General features: G+C 45.5%; 1 protein-coding gene across 5 annotated transcripts in view; it reads right to left on the minus strand.

The window, feature by feature from the left end:
* Positions 1 to 18,627, minus strand: part of KCTD1 (potassium channel tetramerization domain containing 1) — a 122,957-nt gene that overhangs the window by 53,683 nt on the left and 50,647 nt on the right. Inside the window, exon 1 of one of the 5 annotated variants that reach the window (XM_089517217.1) lies at positions 18,171 to 18,337. The exons of 1 other annotated variant lie outside the window; for it this stretch is intronic. Coding sequence is in view for 1 of the 4 variants with exons in the window: in XM_089517212.1 (XP_089373338.1) it covers positions 15,053 to 16,903 (1,851 nt within the window). In the remaining 3 variants the exon portion in view is untranslated. Of the gene's footprint in view, positions 1 to 15,052; positions 16,981 to 17,604; positions 17,935 to 18,170; positions 18,338 to 18,627 lie in introns of those variants that run through there. 3 more of the 5 variants (XM_089517213.1, XM_089517216.1, XM_089517212.1) reach the window with 3 other exon arrangements.

Consider the following 18,627-nt stretch of genomic DNA (forward strand, 5'->3'; position numbering starts at 1 on the left):
TTAAAGTGCATTTTAAGCTGTATTTTTAAGCTGTATTTTTAAAGTACATTTTAAGCTGTATTTTTAAACTATATTTTTAAAGTGCATTTTTAAGCTGTATTTTTAAACTGTATTTTTAAAGTGCATTTTAAGCTGTATTTTTTAAACTGTATTTTAAAGTGCATTTTAAAGCTGTATTTTTAAAGTGCATTTTTAAGGTGTATTTTTTAAACTGTATTTTAAAGTGCATTTTAAAGCTGTATTTTTAAAGTGCATTTTAAGCTGTATTTTTTAAACTGTATTTTTAAAGTGCATTTTTAAGCTGTATTTTTTAAACTGTATTTTTAAAGTGCATTTTAAAGTGTCTTTTCTGTGTATTTTTAATGCTTTTAATGCTAACAATTGTCCCTTGCTTTGACAAGGATAGTGTGGTGATGATGTGATTTGAGTCAGCTTCTGAAGTTGAGAGAGTGTCACCTTCCAAAGTGTGGTTTTGGTGTATTTTTTGTGCTTTTAATGCTAACAAGTCTCCCTTGTTGTGACAATGATGGTGATGATGGTGATGATGGTGATGGTGATATTGATATCAGCAAGCCTCTCAGGCATGGCCAATGTTAGCTGCTCTGATTTTTACAAACTCATGTGCAGTGAAAAAAAATCAAAGTCCCTTGACTAAGTACACACTTCTGAGAAGTAGAGTTGGTGCAAGAAACCTGAAACGGCAAATCCACTTCTTGTGAAACCACCTTGACATGTTCAATATGCATAGCCATGTTAAACCATGCTAAGTGTTAAACTCAAGGGGTTTGATTATGGAATAAGCCTCTGAACTATGCAAGAGGCCATGTTAAGTAAAGCCACGGGAAGTGCCCAAATGTGCTGTTGTGTGTGTTTTGGAATGGAGGGGGGTGGTTTGGGCAGAAAAGGAAGTCCATTTCTGCCATCTGACTAGGAATAATGCCCAAATGTCCTCCATTTTGATCATGCCTAAGAAACATGCATTTATATTAACATTTTTAAAAAGCATCAATTTTTTCCGCATGTCCTCCATTTTTATAAAATGTGCCCTACATTTGAAAAGGTTGTCCTACATTTGCCCTACATTTGCCCTGGTTTGGAGGTCCTGACTTATGGCAACCCTACCTATGGAGGACCTTCCTAATATCTCTCCCTCCCTCCTCCCTCTCTTCTTCTGGAGCTGAAGTGGGGGCCAGAGCAAGGAGGCCCCAGGCCCAGGGAAGAGACCCAGCAGGGGAAGGAGGAGGAGGAGGAGGAGATGGAAATGGAGCGCCCACTCTGTGGGTAAGTCACACTCTCTCAGCCGGAGGAGGTGGGAGGAGGAGGAGGAGGCGGCAGCAAAGGAGAGCCTAGGAGCACCTGGCGAGGCTCCCCATCATCACATCCGCATTGACCCAGGGATGCCAAGGGATGGAGCTGGGGGGAGTGCTAAAGAGGGAGTTGAGGGAAGTGTAGCACAAGCATCCACACATACTAAAGGGAAACATATGTAGCACAAGCATTCAAAGCACAAGCATTCACATAATCTGTCACAACATTTTATATATATATATAAAAAGCCACTTGCAAAGTGACTGGTGTGAGAGAGGAGGCATGTTCTGCCCACTGCCAACCCTCTGACATGAATCCCTCCCCTGAACTTGACCCGATCATGACTGAGGCCAAGTTCACATTTGCCAGCACCCTGGAAGAAGTGGATTTTCCAAAAAGAAATGGGGGAAACTCGCTTTTGAAAAACCCACTCTGAACGGGATTTGCCCCGGATCGGGTGTGCAAAACCCTGATCTGGGTGTGTAAAAACCGGTGCCAATGGGAACTTCTCACTTTTAAACTGGGTTAAAATCTGAAATAAAATGCAGTGTGAATTGCCCCAATAAATCCACATGTGTCATTTGTATGACATCACAGCAAAATAACTGACAAAATCCTCACCCATATCTTAGGAAGAGATAAGATTACACACGACTGCGGCAAACTGATATTATCAAGGACACTACTATACACCATGTTACACTATAGGACAAGGGGTGATGGAAGCACAGCCTTCAGGATTTCATTTTGCATTCCCTAAAGCCTGCACTGAGGTCCCTAAAAACCCTCAGACCAAAAGAAAGTAAAAATTGGAGGAAATTATTTTCGATATAGGATGGGTGTCACTTGGCTTGACAACAGTATGTGCGAAAGGGATCTGGGAGTATTAGTGGATCACAAGATGAACATGAGTCAACAGTGTGGTGCAGCAGCTAAAAAGGTCAATATGATCCTAAGCTGCATCAATAGGAGTGTAGTATCTAGACTGAGGGAAATAATAGTAACACTCTGCTCTGCTTTCATCAGATCTCAACTGGAGTACTGTGTCTAGTTCTGGGCACCACAATTTGAGAGGAATATTGACAAGCTGGAGTTTGTCCAGAGGAGGGTGACCAAAATGGTGAAGGGTCTGGAAACCATGCCCTATGAGGAGCAGCCTAGGGAGCTGGGGATGTTTCGCCTGGAGAACAGAAATTTAAGCGGTAACACAATAGCCCTGTTTAAATATTTGAAGGGCTATCATATTGAGGATGGAGCACATTTGTTTTCTGCTGATTAGAGACCAGGACACAGAGCAATGGATTCAAGCTACAGGAAAAGAGATTACACCTCAACATTAGGAAGAACTTCTTGACAATAAGAGCTATTCAACAGTGGAACTCACTCCCTCACAGAGTGGTAGAGTCTCCTTCTTAAGAGGTTTTTAAACAGAGGCTGGATGGCCATCTGATGGGAGTGCTTTGAATGTGTATTCCTGCATGACTGGATGGCCCTTGGGGTCTCTCCCAACTCTATGATTCTTTGAAAATGTCTGAAGAGTGTCAGTGAGCCATATATATCTTGAAAACAAATAAGCAAGCAAATAAATAAAATTTAAAAATGGCTGAAAATGAAACAAAAAGTTCTGGTCATGTTAATGTGGAGGGTTTAGGGGTGAAAAAACCCTCCCCCTAACTTCTGCTATAGGCTAACAGATATTTTATGATGTTCACAACAACGCCAAATTGTATTTGTGATCACTGCAGAATACATATGCTGCCTGAACTGTCATTTCAGAGAGGAAGTATGAACAACTGAGGCAAAGAGTTGTGACAAGGGATGGACTTTTAAATTTTATGTTAATCAAGCATACAAAATAGGGGTGGGTAAAATGTGACTCTGCAGACATTGCTGCACTGAAAATTCCATCAGCCCTAGCCAGCATACTCAAAAGTGAAATATGATGGGAGCTACGGTTCAAAGATAAAGTTATCTGTTGGAACAAGCACTTTTTAACTTGTTCATGAATGGTTTCACAAAGAGGGCAGTGTACAGACTAGGGTTATGAATGACATCAAAATTAATCAGCATGGTAAAAATAAAAAGAATTGAGGAGAGCTCCAAAATGAATCTTTTCAGACTAGGTGAACAGTCACTGAAGCTGCAAATACATTCAGTAATAGAAAATAGAAAACAAGACACCAGGATCAGTATATTCTTTATGCATATGATGATGAGCAGTAGTGACTGAAACTACTTGTGCAGTTGTTGTTGTTGTGTGCCTTCCAGTCATTTCTAGTTTATGGTGACCCTAATGCAAATCTATCACAGGGGTTTCTTGGCAAGATTTGTTTAGAGAGAGGTTGTCTGTGTCTTCCTCTAAGGCTGAGAGGAAAATCACCTAGTGGGTTTCCATGGCTGAGTGGAGATTCAAACCCTGGTCTCCAGAGTTGTAATCCAGCCCTCAGAGCACTACACCATGTTAGCTATCTTTCTGGCAGCAACCTCAGTGAAAATATCAACCCAGTGTTTAGCTGCTATAAAAATGCATAGCCCATGTTGAGAATCTTTAGGAAAAGAATTGAAGGCAGAATTGCCACTATTCTATTCTCTTGGAACACTGTGTACACTTCCAGTAACCACAAGCCAACAGGAATATTGTACTTCTGTAAAAAGTGCAGAAAACAAAGTATTCAAGGATTGAAGACTTCCCCACAAGAAAAGCTTAAAGTGAAACTTCATCTAGACAACACCTCTCTAGACAGGAGATAATTTTTGGAGGAGACTCATCTGCCCAATTAAGTTATATTAGGCCTGGTCTGAAGGGTGAGGCATTCCCTAACAGATTAGGCCCATATTCAGAGAGGAACTTTTGAATCCAGCACTAGAAGCATGTCACCACAGTGGCTCAGAGTGCCTTTTATCACTCAGTATTCAAAGGGTTCTTGTAGCACCTTTAAGACTAACCGAAAAAAAGAAGTTGCCAGCATGAGCTTTCATGGATGTGAGCCTACTTCCTCAACTCTGGCTGTTTTACCAGCTACGACTCTTCCTGGAGAGAGATAGCCTTTCAAAAATTTGGATTACAACAATGCAGGACTTGAAAACAGTCTGGGGACTTCTCTTAACCCAATACAGGTCAGATAGGTTGTTAACTGGAACTGCCCAAAACTGGGGGGGTGGGGGGGGGAGGAGAATACCATTGTCAGTCAAGCTCTCTCCTAAACATTATGCTGTTGTTCTTACAGTATTATGCACTCTATCCAAATTTAGCTCTCAATTAATCCCTGTTGTCTATGTGACTTACTACTAACAGTAAATATAAATAAAAATGTACAGTATATTATTTACACTTGCATAATGAAATGCAATGTGATGTGGTGGCTCTTCAAAATACTTCTCTGCAATACATAGCTTAATGTTAATTAGTGTGATTGGTAATGGTGTTTTTAACTGATTAAGGACTAACAGCCAGAAGCTTCTCAGAAAAGACAGATGCAAAGAAATCTGGGTACTAGAGAACTGGTATACCAATAAATTACCTATTATTATAAAAAGGTTAATCATATATAGTAGTATAGGTTAATTTTTATTCTTTTAAAAAACCTACAGTGAAAGTCATTGCTTTCTGCATTATACATAGTTCCCAGCAACTGCCACTGTTGCTTAATAAAGTGTTAACCAGAACCAAAAGCCTGATCAGTAAAAGGGAATCCTGGGTAAGACAATTAGGCCAGTAATACCACTAGCAATCAAACCTGATCCCTAGCAGTACAGACAGTGATAATATAAAACCCCAGCCATAATTTGGCAGTTTTATGAACTGCTTGGGCAATAGTTCTGGAAAATGTTGGTCTCAGGTCAAATATTAGGGGGTCAAAGAAAACCTGAGTCACAATCACCCCAGATGGTAAATACAGACAGCCACTTGTCTAGTGATATGCTTAATAAGGTGGAAATGCCAGTGATGTCAGGGAAACTGATTCTATTGCAATGATCCATGTATTTCATGGAAATAACGTTACTACTCTTTTGCTGTCTCTGGCTTGCTGATCCATAGTATAATTCTCCTTGATACATCTCCCGAATATGAGAGATTTTGTGACTGTATCTCCTAGCACTATGCTACCATATAGAAACTGGTTTAGCTGTGATCATGATGATGATGATGATATCTCCCCTTTCTCCCAACATAGGGATTCAAAACGGTTCATCCCATGGCAATTTATTGGCAAGGACTGCCATTGTGCAAACCCACAAATAAACACATTGACTTTGGAATCCCAAATTCCCTTTTATCAGCAGGAGCATCTCATGACTTGAATTTGCCCATGAAGAATTTCCCTTATATTAATGGTGGTGGGAAGTCAGATTTCAACTTCCAGAATTGGGATGTGTTGGCTGCAGTAGAAGGGTGTGCCAGCAAAGTAATTTTCCCCCCAATATCATATTTGCTTCAAAGGTGTTCAGATTTAAAATTTTGTTTTGCCAGTGTATTTGCTAGTTTAAAAACTTTTCAGTAGACTGCAGTTGTACTACACAAGAATGAGAAAGAATGAATCATTTCCTTTTACAAAATTAGTGTCCAAACATCAGGGCTTATAACAGGCTTTCCTTAGGCATATACTTCTACAGTTTTCTGAAAATGATACTGAATCCAAATTGTACTGAAATCACCTCCACTGAATTCACAACATATGGCCCATTAAGCAGTAACTGGCACACTGATATTTCAGAGCCACCTTCACTGCTTTCTTCTTTTGAAGAGGAAAGGATGCACATGCTCCTGATGCAACAAAAAGGCAAAAGAAAGGCAGCAAGGGAGTGGGGGGAGAGACAGGTCTTCCAAAGTGGCTGAAAAATCTACAACACAACTAATTAGGTTCCAACTTCTAACACAATAGTTGGTGTACTAGGGTCTATTATCAAGTTTATAGCTAAAGGCAGCAGACAATACAACCCCACACTCAATTTAATTACAGCCCATGGCTTTTGCAGCAGTGGACTATTTCAAAGGGTTTAACCACTCATTTATTTCCAGACTATACATAAAATAAGGCAGCTCACTGTCATAGAGGTTCACCAATTAAAACTGAGCATTTTCTGATCTCTGGGTCTCTGCAAGGAGAACACGGAGCAAAAGAGAGGCTTTTTTCACAGCCATAGAAGCTTCATTTAATAAGGAAAATGCTTTCAGGCACCTGTGATTCTAGTTTGTGCATTAGGGCTTTGATGTTCATATACTACAGTAGTGAATTATTTAACTATATGAGGGGGAAAAGATTTGCACAGTGCCACTTCCTCACTCCTGTAATCATTTCTTTCCAATCTTGGTGGCATCCATGAAAACTGGGCACATAAAATATCAATCCTCCCTTGCCTCTGTTTTTAAAAACTGAAACCACCTTAAAAATCCAGCTCCAAATCTAAGATTACTCAACTTCAGACCTAACATGCTGGATGTATTACATTCTAAATCCATTTGTCAGTCCCGACTCTAGCTGATCCAATGAATCAGTGAGAACTTGATAACCCAAAGATTATGTAAAACTCCATTGACTCAATATGTCTTGTCTAGTTGTGAGTAATACTTGGAATTATACTAACAGGATCACTTGCAAAGGAACTGGCTGAAGTATCAGAGAGGTGAAAGATCTAATGAAGAATGGTATTTTGTAATATTCCAATCAAACTGCTTCATGCCACTCTGACAGAATCAACACCAGTGCTAACCAACATATGTCAACAGATATGGAAAACAAAAGAACGGCCAACAGATTGGAAATGATCAATATACATCCCCATCCACAAAAAAAAGGAGACACAAAAGATTGCAACAATGATAGGACCATACATCTAATCTCTCATGCAGGCAAAATTATGCTCTAAATTCTGCAACATAGACTCCAACCATACATGGAGAGAGAAATCCGAGAGGTTCAAGCAGGGTTCAGGAAAGGAACAAGCACTAGAGACCACATTACAAACATACAGTGGATAATGGGTGCACCAAAAGAAAATCAGCATGTGTTTTATGAACTACAGCAAAACCATAGGCCCAAAACACACAACCCAAAAAACGCAACTTCCGGACCTTTCAGAGATGTGGTGTGGATGACACACACACACCCTGGATGAGTCGGAAGCCACTCCACTGCCACCAAAGGCGGCGTGAGGCTGGCCAGAAAAGGAGTAGTGAAAAGCCACTCCTTGCCATCAGGAGCCGCTCCAAGCTGCCAGTGTGCTTTGCCCCATAGACTACATAGGCCATGAAAGGCTATGGAACACCCTTAATGACATGGGAGTCCTGGAGTTGTCTCATCTACAGGGTCGCCATGAGTTAAGATCTATTCGAGGGTGGTTAACAACCACAACCACAAAATTTTGCATACTTCTATACTGCACTTTATATTGCCCAAGTAATCGTGGAGACCGGCATGCTCTTAAGCAAGAACTCTAGAATGAAGGAGAGGGATTACAGCTCAATAGTATAAAGCGAATGTTGTGCATGCCAAAGATTTCACATTGAATCACTGGGATCTCCAGTTTAAAAATAGAAAAGAAAGCAAGCAGACTGCAAGTGGTAAAAAAGACCACAATTCAATACCCAGGAGAGGTGTTTTCAATAAGGCATGACACGTTGGGTTAGACAGGCAAATTACGCTAGTGACACAGGCAGGCATAAATTGTGCTATGCATGCAGGGCATTTTCTATAGATAAATCATAACAGCCATATACAGTTGATTACAGCAGAAGTGGACTTCCGCATGTGCTTGCGCACTGACATTCAAAGAGGTGTGTGCAAATATGCATTGTCTAATGTAATGGTAGCCATTGCTCCTGATGCACATTTGTTGTGCTACATTATTGTCCATTATATATGTATATGTGTGTATGTGCATGTGCTTTCAAGCCGCCTGTCAATTTATGGTGACCCCATAAATTTCATAGGTTTTTCATAGGAAAGGAATCCTCCAAGATGGTTTTGCCAGTACAGGACCAGAAAGGTTGACACTTTTATAGGTACAATGGTAATGAATTAGCAACATCTGTGCTTCATTTACATCCAGAAGTGATTAAACTATTGCCTCCACACTGGGCTGGTTTAAAGATACTCTGGAAGCATTAGTCAGAGACATAGCCATGTTAGTCTGGAATATCAATATGCAAAGTGATCTGCATGCAATTGAGGAAGTAGACCAAGTCTACGAAAGCTTGTGCTACAACTTCTTTCATATAGTTGGTCTAAAAGGTGCTACAAGATCCCCTTGTATTCTGTAAATTTTAATTGGCCTCAAATATGTACCCAGAGTTTTTCCTACTGTTCTAATATAGGGGTGGGCAAAAGTATGCCCCACTGAGCTATGTGTGGCCCCCCCTTGGGCTCCCAAGATTGCTTCTGACTTCCTATGCCCCAGACCCTAAATCTATCTGTTGTTCTACTCAACTCTCTTTCTAAAAAGGGGGCTTTTCTGGCTACAAGAAGGTCTGGTGGGGAAGTGTATACAGAGAGCAAACTCTGCCACTTATGGGACAGTTTTGAAGTTTTGCAAGGGGGGAGCAAAAATGACTCCTGGCAACTCAGATTATACAGAAGGCAAAACTCCAGACTCCCAGAAGTGGCCCGCCCTTGTTCTAAGGTCAGAACATATACCTCCAATTTTACTTCAGTTTCATTGCCTTCTTACACGCTTTGTGTCTGAACTGAAAATGCTGGTTCCAGTCTGAAAGCCACCAATGGCTTAGGTTCCCTTAGGGACAATTTGCTCTCAGACAAAACTGCCCAGAAATTACAGTGTCAGAGGCTTTACTTTCTGCATAATTTCAGAAGATTTTAACAAACTAGCACAGAGGGCAGGGTCTTTCCTGTGGTGATGCTACAATCCTGGTTTGTTCCCACAATTAGAATTCACCAGGCTTCCTTGCTGTGCCTCTTTTGCCAGAAATTTAAGGCACTGTTATGCAACAGGCTTTTAACATGTAACACTGTTATATTCTTGCCTGGTCTAACATGTATGATTTTTTACCTTATTGTTGCTAAGCTTTTATTGTTTTCAAGGGTAGATTACACTATTTATTGTTAATGATTATAAAATTGCCAATTAAACATCTACTTATTTTATTAGAATCACTGAGTAGGAGGAGACCACAAGGGCCATGCAATCAAAGCCCTCCCAACAGATGGCCATTGAACCTGTTTAAAAACATCCAATGCATGAGGTTCCACCACATTCCAAATCAGTATTTATTTTATGATTAGGATATGCCCCATTTTGACTAACTTCAGTAGAACAAGTAGGATACAAATGATAAATTATTTTTACATTATAGCCTATTCTCATAACTATCACCATTTGTGATCACCACAGAAAAACCAATTCCAAGTCTCAGCTTGCAGTAGAAGAGGCACTGGCATCTGACAGCTGTGGGATACAGCTGACTTGCCATGCTACTGAGTACCATCCTAAAACTGAATGATGTCAGATGTAGATAACTATTTTGCTATGGACTCACACATTGGATGTCAGCACAGTCTGGCCTTTTCCAAGTGGCTACTGTGGGCTTATGCAATTGTTAGAATATGCCCATTTACATCCAAATCATCTGAATTTACCAATTAATCTAACAGATCATAACACCATTATGTAGACCACCAAACTGGCATTTATATAGTATTTCAAACAATTACACTGAATGGGTTGCATCCAGATTCTGTCACCTAGCATTTCAAGCAGATGCAATTAAATCAATGAGACTTAAGTTAGTGGGATCTTACGTCCTACTGATTTCAATGGATTTACTCCAAGTGTAACTGAATTTGGCTCTTATCCACTGTTTGTTTATTGTCTGCGATGGCTTCATCTGATGTAATGGACTTGTCTTTGGTAAGCTCCTGCTTCATAGTGCTGGTCAAATAAAGTTAAATAATTAACCTGAAGATGTTTGTGGACTCAGCCATGCTTATTTTTCTTCCTGACATGCAGACACCAGAGTGATTAGGACTGGTCTTGCTCTATGGCATTTCAACATGTAGCTTTATGCTACTTCTTCAGTTGCAAGAGCATAAACAGCAAGTTATGTTAACTGCAGTCAAACAGCTGCCTTTCTGATGCATATGCAGCATGTACTGGTACCTATGTAGCAAAAGTGACAACAGAATGTTTCCAAAAGCAAAAAATATGTACCAAAAACCCCACATCAAAATAGCAAATTAGTAGTCCTAAACTGCTCTGAGAGCCTTTGCAGCTGAGGAGTTGGGTATATAAATAATATAAATAAATAAATAAAGCTACAGTATAATTCTGTGTCTCATGCTGCCATTAAAGCTCTCACAGAAAACAATCTGATTCCTTAGATCAGAGCTACTCAAGGCATTGACTGTGGACCAGTGCCAGTCCCTGAGGTTTCCTTGGAAGTTTCATGGAAATGAATAAATAAATTTAGGTCCAGTCCCTGACATATAGGGGGGAAACCAGCAACCAGTCCCCACATCAGATAGCCTGAGAAGCACTGCCTTATACCATTTCCAGATTTTGTTAACCAAATTTTAAAAGTAATGAGTATGTAAGTCTTGATAGCTACTGTACCACACTGTTGGATTTTGAACATTTTAAGAAGCAAACAGCCATATTATAAAACATCTTTCATGAGCCTGAACTATACCTCCTGCAGTATTGCTGCCAATACTGTTGCTCTTCAGAAGCATTAAGGACCAAAGAACTCAAGGTCATACAGGCTCAATCACATATGATTAAAACACTATAATGCCTCTTGTGTCTACTACCCAGAGCAAGAACTGGATCAAAGGAGCATTAAATATGTCTTCCCTGCTGCCTCCTACAGGGTTTCTGTACCTAGCATACTAAAAGATATCTTAAGACTGAAAGAAAAATGGTGGATGAAGTAACAATTACAAAAATGCAGGTGACAACTTTCTTGAAATTCCAGCAGGTGTTCATTTGGTAGTTATTGAACTCAGTATTTATATCTCTAACTCTGTACAGCTGCACCCCAATTCTTAAAACACAAAAGTGTGTTTGCACTAGGCACCACATTTTATGTGGAAAATGTCATTTCTGAATATATAGTGTTGCTACACATCAGTGTTTCCTGCATCTAGCTGTGGATAACACGTACAACAGGCCATTGCAACACTGGAATACACGGCATTATGTTTTGTCACAGAAAATGTGGACCCATCTTTACTTATGCGCTAATGTATACCTAGGGTCCAGTGGCTTCAATATGCACCGATACACAAAAACACACACTTGGGCTTTCCTATTCTCAAAGAATGTTCTCAGTGTGTAGTTTAAGCACAAAAACTAAGCACCTCTGAGACTGCATACAAACTTCTTGTGAACTCAAGTACACAGTTTTGATCTGCTTGGAATAAAGGCTGGAAGGAAGGATTATTAGCAGATAAACAGATTTTATCTGATGAACAGGAAAATACACTTTGAGAGCAACTTGGAATCCATGCATGGTGTATTTCCATTCACAGGAGAGAGGTAATTCTTGTATGCAGAGAAATCTGGGGTCGTGATGAATGTGAAATCACCATATAAGGTCACTGATCAAAAGAACCTATTTCACTGCATAGCCTACTCCTAATGCCAATATTATATGAAACTGCATAAATAAATGTAAGAAGTAACGGAGTGAAGTACTGTCTTCCCTGAATGTAGAGGTGAGATCAATAGTCTACCCTTTGTCTCAACCTAAACCTAGAGTGCATCCTTTATTTTTAGACAAATGCAACTGGCAGCATGTATTGCTTTATAATACCATTAATCAATAAAACTATCATTCTATGACCTTCAAGCCCTTGAACCTATCAGGAAAGCAGAAATATTTGTCAGCCATGCCATTTAGTGGCATGACGCTTGATGAAGACAGCCCAGTAGCAACCTAGAAAGTCTATGTTTATAATGAAGCAATAACCATTGTGGGCCAAGTAATTTCCTCTAGATTAATGATCATCTACAAGATGATAGCCCACAGCAATACTTCAAGGATATTAAACCGAGTAGTTATTCATTTCTTTAAACACTTTGCTTTATTGTGGCTATTTGTGCATTAAAAGAGTAGGGAAAGTGTGTAACAACATTTTTCTGTAGTTTAATATATCTTTTTTTATTCTCACTACAGAACTGTCTACAAAGAAAATGGATGGATTTTTTTACCATTACTGAGAAAAAATGATTATGTATTAAATAATGAATAGTCTTGACCTACATAAAATAGTTTGTGAAGAAAGAAAGAAAGAAAGAAAGAAAGAACAAAAGGTAAGGAAGTATGATTTCTTCCCAGCCCCCATTTAGAAATTAGCAACTAGTTAAATTTTCCTAATCAAGGGCAAAACAACTATAAAACAGTATGAGGTTAATATTAAACTTCCTTTAACGTCTCCCAATCTCAATGAATGCTCATTTCTTAATGGGGAAAAAATCAACCCAGAAACAACAGATGTCTTTATTCTCTCTGCTGCATATACAGTTTCCTTAGCAGTCTGGCTCTTCCTTTTATCTAAAACGCCTGCTGTACAAGTCATTAGCATTTAAAACCGTTACAAAAACTAAGTCCACTTTAGGAAAGCATACAACATAAGAGTTCAGGGGATATAATAATATATTATTGGGGAAAAGGTATGTGTGAAGGTATGTGGCAAAAGTTACCAGAAAAGAATCAACACTCTTATTGTAGCAACAAAAGGCAGGGAACTATATTTGCAATCAAATATATTTAAGATGAATTGTCAATTGGTGTCTCGCTTACACATAGCAGTAGACCAACACAGCTATAAAAGGTGATTTCAACTTCGCAAATGAAGTAAATTTATAATGGGGGGGGGGGGGAGATCCATACTTAAGAGGTAATTCCTTTCATCAACAAGCCAGAATAAAAACATTATCTACACATCAGCAGATCTCTAGCCACTGGCTGCCAGAAGATATACACTGCAGGAGACCAAAGTACAGTACTCTCTACTCAAGTGGCCCCAAACTCCAAACAGCGAAGGGAGGTCACATGCATTTCTACAGAAGACAGATGCTGATACAGCCCTTCACAAAAAGGCCCTTTCTTCAATTAGCCTTCAGGCGGCCGATTAGCTGGCAAACTCCACTGAAAGGGTCAGTTTGTACAAAACTAGTATTTCCACTTTGGAAATTGCTCAGGCATGTCATATATACCTGCATCCGCAGAATGGATCTCTTTCAGTGCTTAAGACTGAATTCATTGTTTACACAGAAGACCAGATCAGGAAGAGGTTTAAGAGTCAACTGCAAGGACTTGGAATCAAATGGTTGCCTCAGATACATTTTAGAGCATGCAGCACAGCAAGCACCCCAAAAGAGTTGCACACAATGGCATCATAGAAAAAAAGACCCACATCACTGAATTATTTAAAACCAGTTCAAAAGGATACCCCAGTTTTAGCAAAGCAAGAGGAGTGCACCTGTGAAATCTTCTCTCCTGAAGGCTTCCCAGGTCAAGTCATCCCCTGCTGATGTGGAGCTGACCTGTTTCCTTCAGGGATGAGTTTGCATGCAATTAAGGGATCCTAAATGCCTGCAGGACAGGGACATTTGCGCAAGATATATCAGCGCCTCCTGAAACATTCTGCCTCATGTTCTGAAAGGAGCTCCAACTGCTGTGACTCTCATGGCATCTAGTGAGCCACAGAAAACTTTTCAAAGGCATAGCTGTGGAAAATCAGGATCTTGTCCCACCTTTGAGACTAACTGAATGACAGAAGTTGGTAGCATGAGCTTTCCTAGGCTTGAGCCTACTTCCTCAGCTGGATGCTTACACTGGGGACTCAATGAAGCAGGCTCAGATCTATATGAAAGCTCACGCTACCAGCTTTTTTCTTTCTCTTAGTTTTAAGGGTGCTACAAGAGCCCTGTGCACACAGCCAACCTTTGTCACCCTTTCTGCTCTGAGACTTCCTAAACCTCTCCTTCAGCACCTAGTAAAGACAACCTGGAGCAAAAGTTATGTCGAGAGATCTTGGTGCACCTTTGAGATTAACTGACAGAAAGAAGTTGGCAGCAGGAGCCTTCGTAGACTGAAATCTCCTTCCTCAGATTCTGAGGCACCTTTGAGACTCACTGCAACAAAGAAGTTGGCATCAGGAGCTTTCCTAGACTTCAGTCTCCTTCCTCATACTCTGAGGCACCTTTGAGACTTATAGTGCTTCTGAGGACTTTTGGCTCCATTGGGTGAAGGGAGGTCCTCTGCCCTCTTGAGGCAAACGTCTGGGGAGTCCACCTCCCTCTTAGGTTTCTAGCAGCCATGGCAGGATCCTCAATGCAGACTGGCCCCACTTTCTCAGTGCTCCCTGGGAAAGAGCTGCCCTGCTCCCTGAGGAATTTGTGACTCTGCTGCAAGAAAGAAGTTGGCCGCAGGAGCTTTCCTAGACTTCAGTCTACTTCCTCACCAAATGCATCTGAGGAAGTAGACTGAACGCCATGAGAGCTCCTGCTGCCAACTTCTTTTTTGCAGTGAGTCTCAAATGTTCCTCAGAATCTGAGGAAGTGGACTGAACTCTCTGAAAGCTCTTGGTGCCAACTTCTTTCTTGCAGTTTGCCTCAAAGGAGGCTCCATCCTAGGAAGGCTCCTGCTGCCAACAGTGAGTCTCAAAAAAGGTGCCCGAGGGAGAGGGAGCCGAGTGCCCCGGGGCCTGAGGCTGGAGGGGCAAAGGCCGGGGCTGTGCTGGTTGGTCTTGTTGGCCGTGGCTGCTTCTTCTTGCTTGGTTACCTGTGAGGCCAAGGACGGGGGGAGGATGGCGGGCGAGGCGCCCGAAGCGGGCGAGCCGGTGCCTCGGGGGCCGTTGGCTTCGGGGAGGAGGCGAGGCGAGGCGGGGTGGTGCTTGAGGGAGGAGGCCTCGAGGGGCTGGGCCGGCCTCAGGCAGCGCCTTTTGGGGGAGGCGGGGGCTCCGGCGGAGGCCTCTCTCTTGGCGGCCTGGGCCCGGGGCTTGGGGGGGCTGCCGGGGTCCATCAGGCGGGGCCGGCCGTTGAGGGCCTCGGGGGGCAGCCGGGAGCCGATGCCGGCGATGCTGTTGAGGGTGGCGACGGAGACGGCGCCGATGCAGTGGTTGGTGTAGGTCTTGGAGAGCTTGGCGGCCTTGGAGAGCATCTGCATGCGGGTGCCCAGCAGGTTCTTCCCGATGGCCTTGTTCTCGTACCAGGTCAGGTCGCCCTCGCTGCAGTGGTCGCGGGGCCGCTGGAAGAAGGCCTTGCAGAGCGGGTTGCGCTTGGAGAGGTACTTGACGAAGGAGGCGTAGGGGCAGAACTCGGTGCCGGTCTCGTACATCCGCGGCAGGCTCTCCTCGTCCGCGCCGTCCCGGTGGCCCTCGGCGCCCCTCCGCTTGCCCCAGGCCGAGGAGGAGGAGCTGGAGCTGGAGCGGGACTTGTGGTAGGGGCCCAGGGCCTTGAAGTAGACGAAGCGGCGCCCGTCCTCGTCGGCGGCCAGCCCGAAGGAGCCCTCCTCCAGCTCGCGCTGGTTCTCCCTGCCGCGGGTGCAGAAGTACATGCAGGTCTCGAACCAGACCTTGTTGAGGAGGCCGAAGGGGCTGCGGGGGCTGAGCACGCCGTCGCTGCAGGTGTAGAGCTTGCGGAGGTCGGCGCGGGCGATGGCCTGCTTCTGGACCACGGGCCCGGCGCCCTGCTCCTCCAGCTTGCGGATGACGGCGGCCAGCGTCAGGTTGGCGGCGCGGAGCTCGGGGTCCTTGGTGAGGTCCAGCGTGCGGCAGTAGGGCGGCTCGTTGAGGTAGCGGTTGAGGGAGCTGCGGATGCTGATCAGCGAGGACTTGGAGTAGAGCTGCCCGCTCTTGGAGCGCGCCTCGGCGTAGAAGGAGCGCAGCACCCGGCACAGCGCCCCCTTGTCCAGCCGCTCGAAGTCCGGGCTCTGCGCCTTCTCGCTCAGGTACTCCCGGAAGATCCGCACCGCGTACCGGGTGGCCAGCCGCGTGTTCTCGCTCAGCCGCGAGCGCTCCGGGCGAGGAGGAGGAGGAGGAGGAGGCGGCGAGAGGAGCAGCTCCGGGTCCCACTCCTCTGCCAGGGCCGCCTTGCCGGGCGCAGAAGGGGCCTCGCCAGCAGCGGGGAGGTCGGGGTCAGGGAGGCCCGGAGCGGAGGGGGCAAGGACCGCAGGGGGAGCCCCGACGAGGACGCCGCCGCCGCGGCGGAGCCCTCCAAGGCGGGCCCGGAGAGGGCCCTGGTCCATACGGATCCTATGGCCCGCCTCCTCCTCCTCCTCCTCCTCCTCGCCGTCCCAAGCCAGGCCCAGCATCACCATCTCCCTTTCTTCCTCCTCCTCCTCCTCCTCCTCCTCTTCCTCGTCCAAGAGCAGGATCCCTCCATCGCCCTCCTCTTCCTCCTCCTCCTCTTCTTCCACTTCCTCCTCCCCCGTTATCTGGACCTCCTGGATCTCCTCCTCGTCCTCCCCGTCCTCCTCCTCCCCGGCGCTACAATAGTGGAGGCCCCCTCCTCGCCCCGGCGGACGCTCCCCGGCTTTGTTCTCGCCACCTGCGCCTCTTCTTCCTCCTGCTCCTGCTCCCGCTGCTCCGCTGCTCCAGTCTCCTCCGCTGCCGCTGCCAGGCATTCTCGCCATATTGCCGTCTCCCTGCCAGTCCTCGGGCAGGGCGCATGCGCCTATATTGGACCGCAGCGCTGGAGAGCTTTTGTGTGTGTGCGTTTAATGACCTTCAGCTACCGGGAGGCAAAGCCCGGCGCTCCTCTTAAAGGGGACGCCGCCGCGCCGAGGCCTGCCTGCCTCCCTCCCCCAGTGGCATCGGGGCGGGAGGGGGGTGTGGGTGGGTGAGGGAGTGTGGTGGGAGTAGGAGAGGGAAAGGAAAGGAAAGGAGGACTGGAGGGAGAAGCGCAGCCCCTGAAGAGAAAGTCTCCCTTTGCCCCGTCCAACAACACCCCCTCCACACACACACACACACACAAGCAAAATGTCGAATGCTGGCTTAATAGGAATAATATTCTGGTTGCGTACCTTCAAGTAATTGTTATGGCAGCCCCTAAGGCGAAGCTATCCTCCTGGGACTGGTTCCTGATGGCCATGGGCTTCCCCTGAGGCTGAGAGAGTGTGACTTGCCCGAGGCGCCCCACAAGTGGGCTCCCTGGCCGAGCCGGGAGGGAGTCGCCAAGTCGGGTCTTCCCAGAGTCTAGTCCAGCTATCTATTCATGGAGGGATTTGTCTCCTGCCTTTCTCCCAGAAAGGGATTCAGCGAAGAGCTAGTCTGGAAAGGAATCTTTCTCAAGACAGTCCCCTCCGCGCACCGGGGAAGGAGCGGGTCCACTTACCCCAGAGAGACAGCGCCCTCCTTAAGTGATGCCCGGAGAGCCGCCCGGCAGCAGCCCCCAGGCGCCCATGGCCAAAGGGATGGAGGGGGGGAGCGAGGAGGAGGGAAGGGATGGGGAGCCCGGGCTGGGACTCAGCTGTCAGAAGAGCCTCAGACAGGTGAGATCCACCAGGGAAGGGATCAGGGAGAGATCCACTGGGAAGGGATCAGGCGGCGGCTGAAGGGGGAGGAAGAGAGAGAGAGAGAGGCGACGGGCGGCTTTTCCTTGCCAGGCGGCTCCTCCCTTCGGGATCCTGGCAGCCAAGTGCGGAAACAAGAAGGCAAAGGCAGCGAGAGGCTCAGCACCAGCATCCCTTCTTCCCCCTTCCTTCCTTCCTTCCTTCCCCGGAGTTGGAGGCCGGCAGAGGCGAGAGGGGAGTAAACTTGTCGGATCCTGGCTAGCAGCACCTCCGAAGGACCCCTTCCTTCCTTCTTCCCTCCTTCTCCTCCTGGTCCCCAACCAACCTTCATCCCCCCCCCCCCCCATCTTTAAAGGCAAGCGGGAGTTGACGGGGGCTCCAATGTTACCGGTCGGGCGGAGGCAGGCGCTCCTGGAGGGGCTTCACGGCGAAGGCATGGAGGGAAGGGGCGAGCGGGGCTGCCCTCCTCCTCCTCCTCCTCCGCCTGGGGCCCTGAGGGCCGGCACCGTGGGGGAGGCTCCTGCCCCTCCGGAAAAGGAGGCAGCCCTCTCCGCTCCGCTCCGGCGCTGAGCAGCTGAAGAAGGAAGGAAGGAAGGAAGGAAGGGAAGGGAAGGCAGGCAGGCAGGAGCAGAGAGAGAGAGAGAGAGAGAAGGAGCGGAGGAAGCCGGCAGGGCGAGCAAAACCCACACAAGAGTCCGCCGCCGAGAGGCAAAGCCAGAGCTATTCCCAGCCCAAGGGGACAAGCAGCTGCAACACACACGCACAACACACACACACACAAAGACACACACACAGACGCCACAGCCCAAGCCCTGCAGAGCAGCCATCGTCAACACTGCTCTCCC

This window comes from Sceloporus occidentalis, unplaced genomic scaffold, assembly GCF_023333645.1.
Source record: "Sceloporus occidentalis isolate IW3139 unplaced genomic scaffold, rSceOcc1.0.p SCAF_3, whole genome shotgun sequence".
Classification (NCBI taxonomy): domain Eukaryota; kingdom Metazoa; phylum Chordata; class Lepidosauria; order Squamata; family Phrynosomatidae; genus Sceloporus; species Sceloporus occidentalis.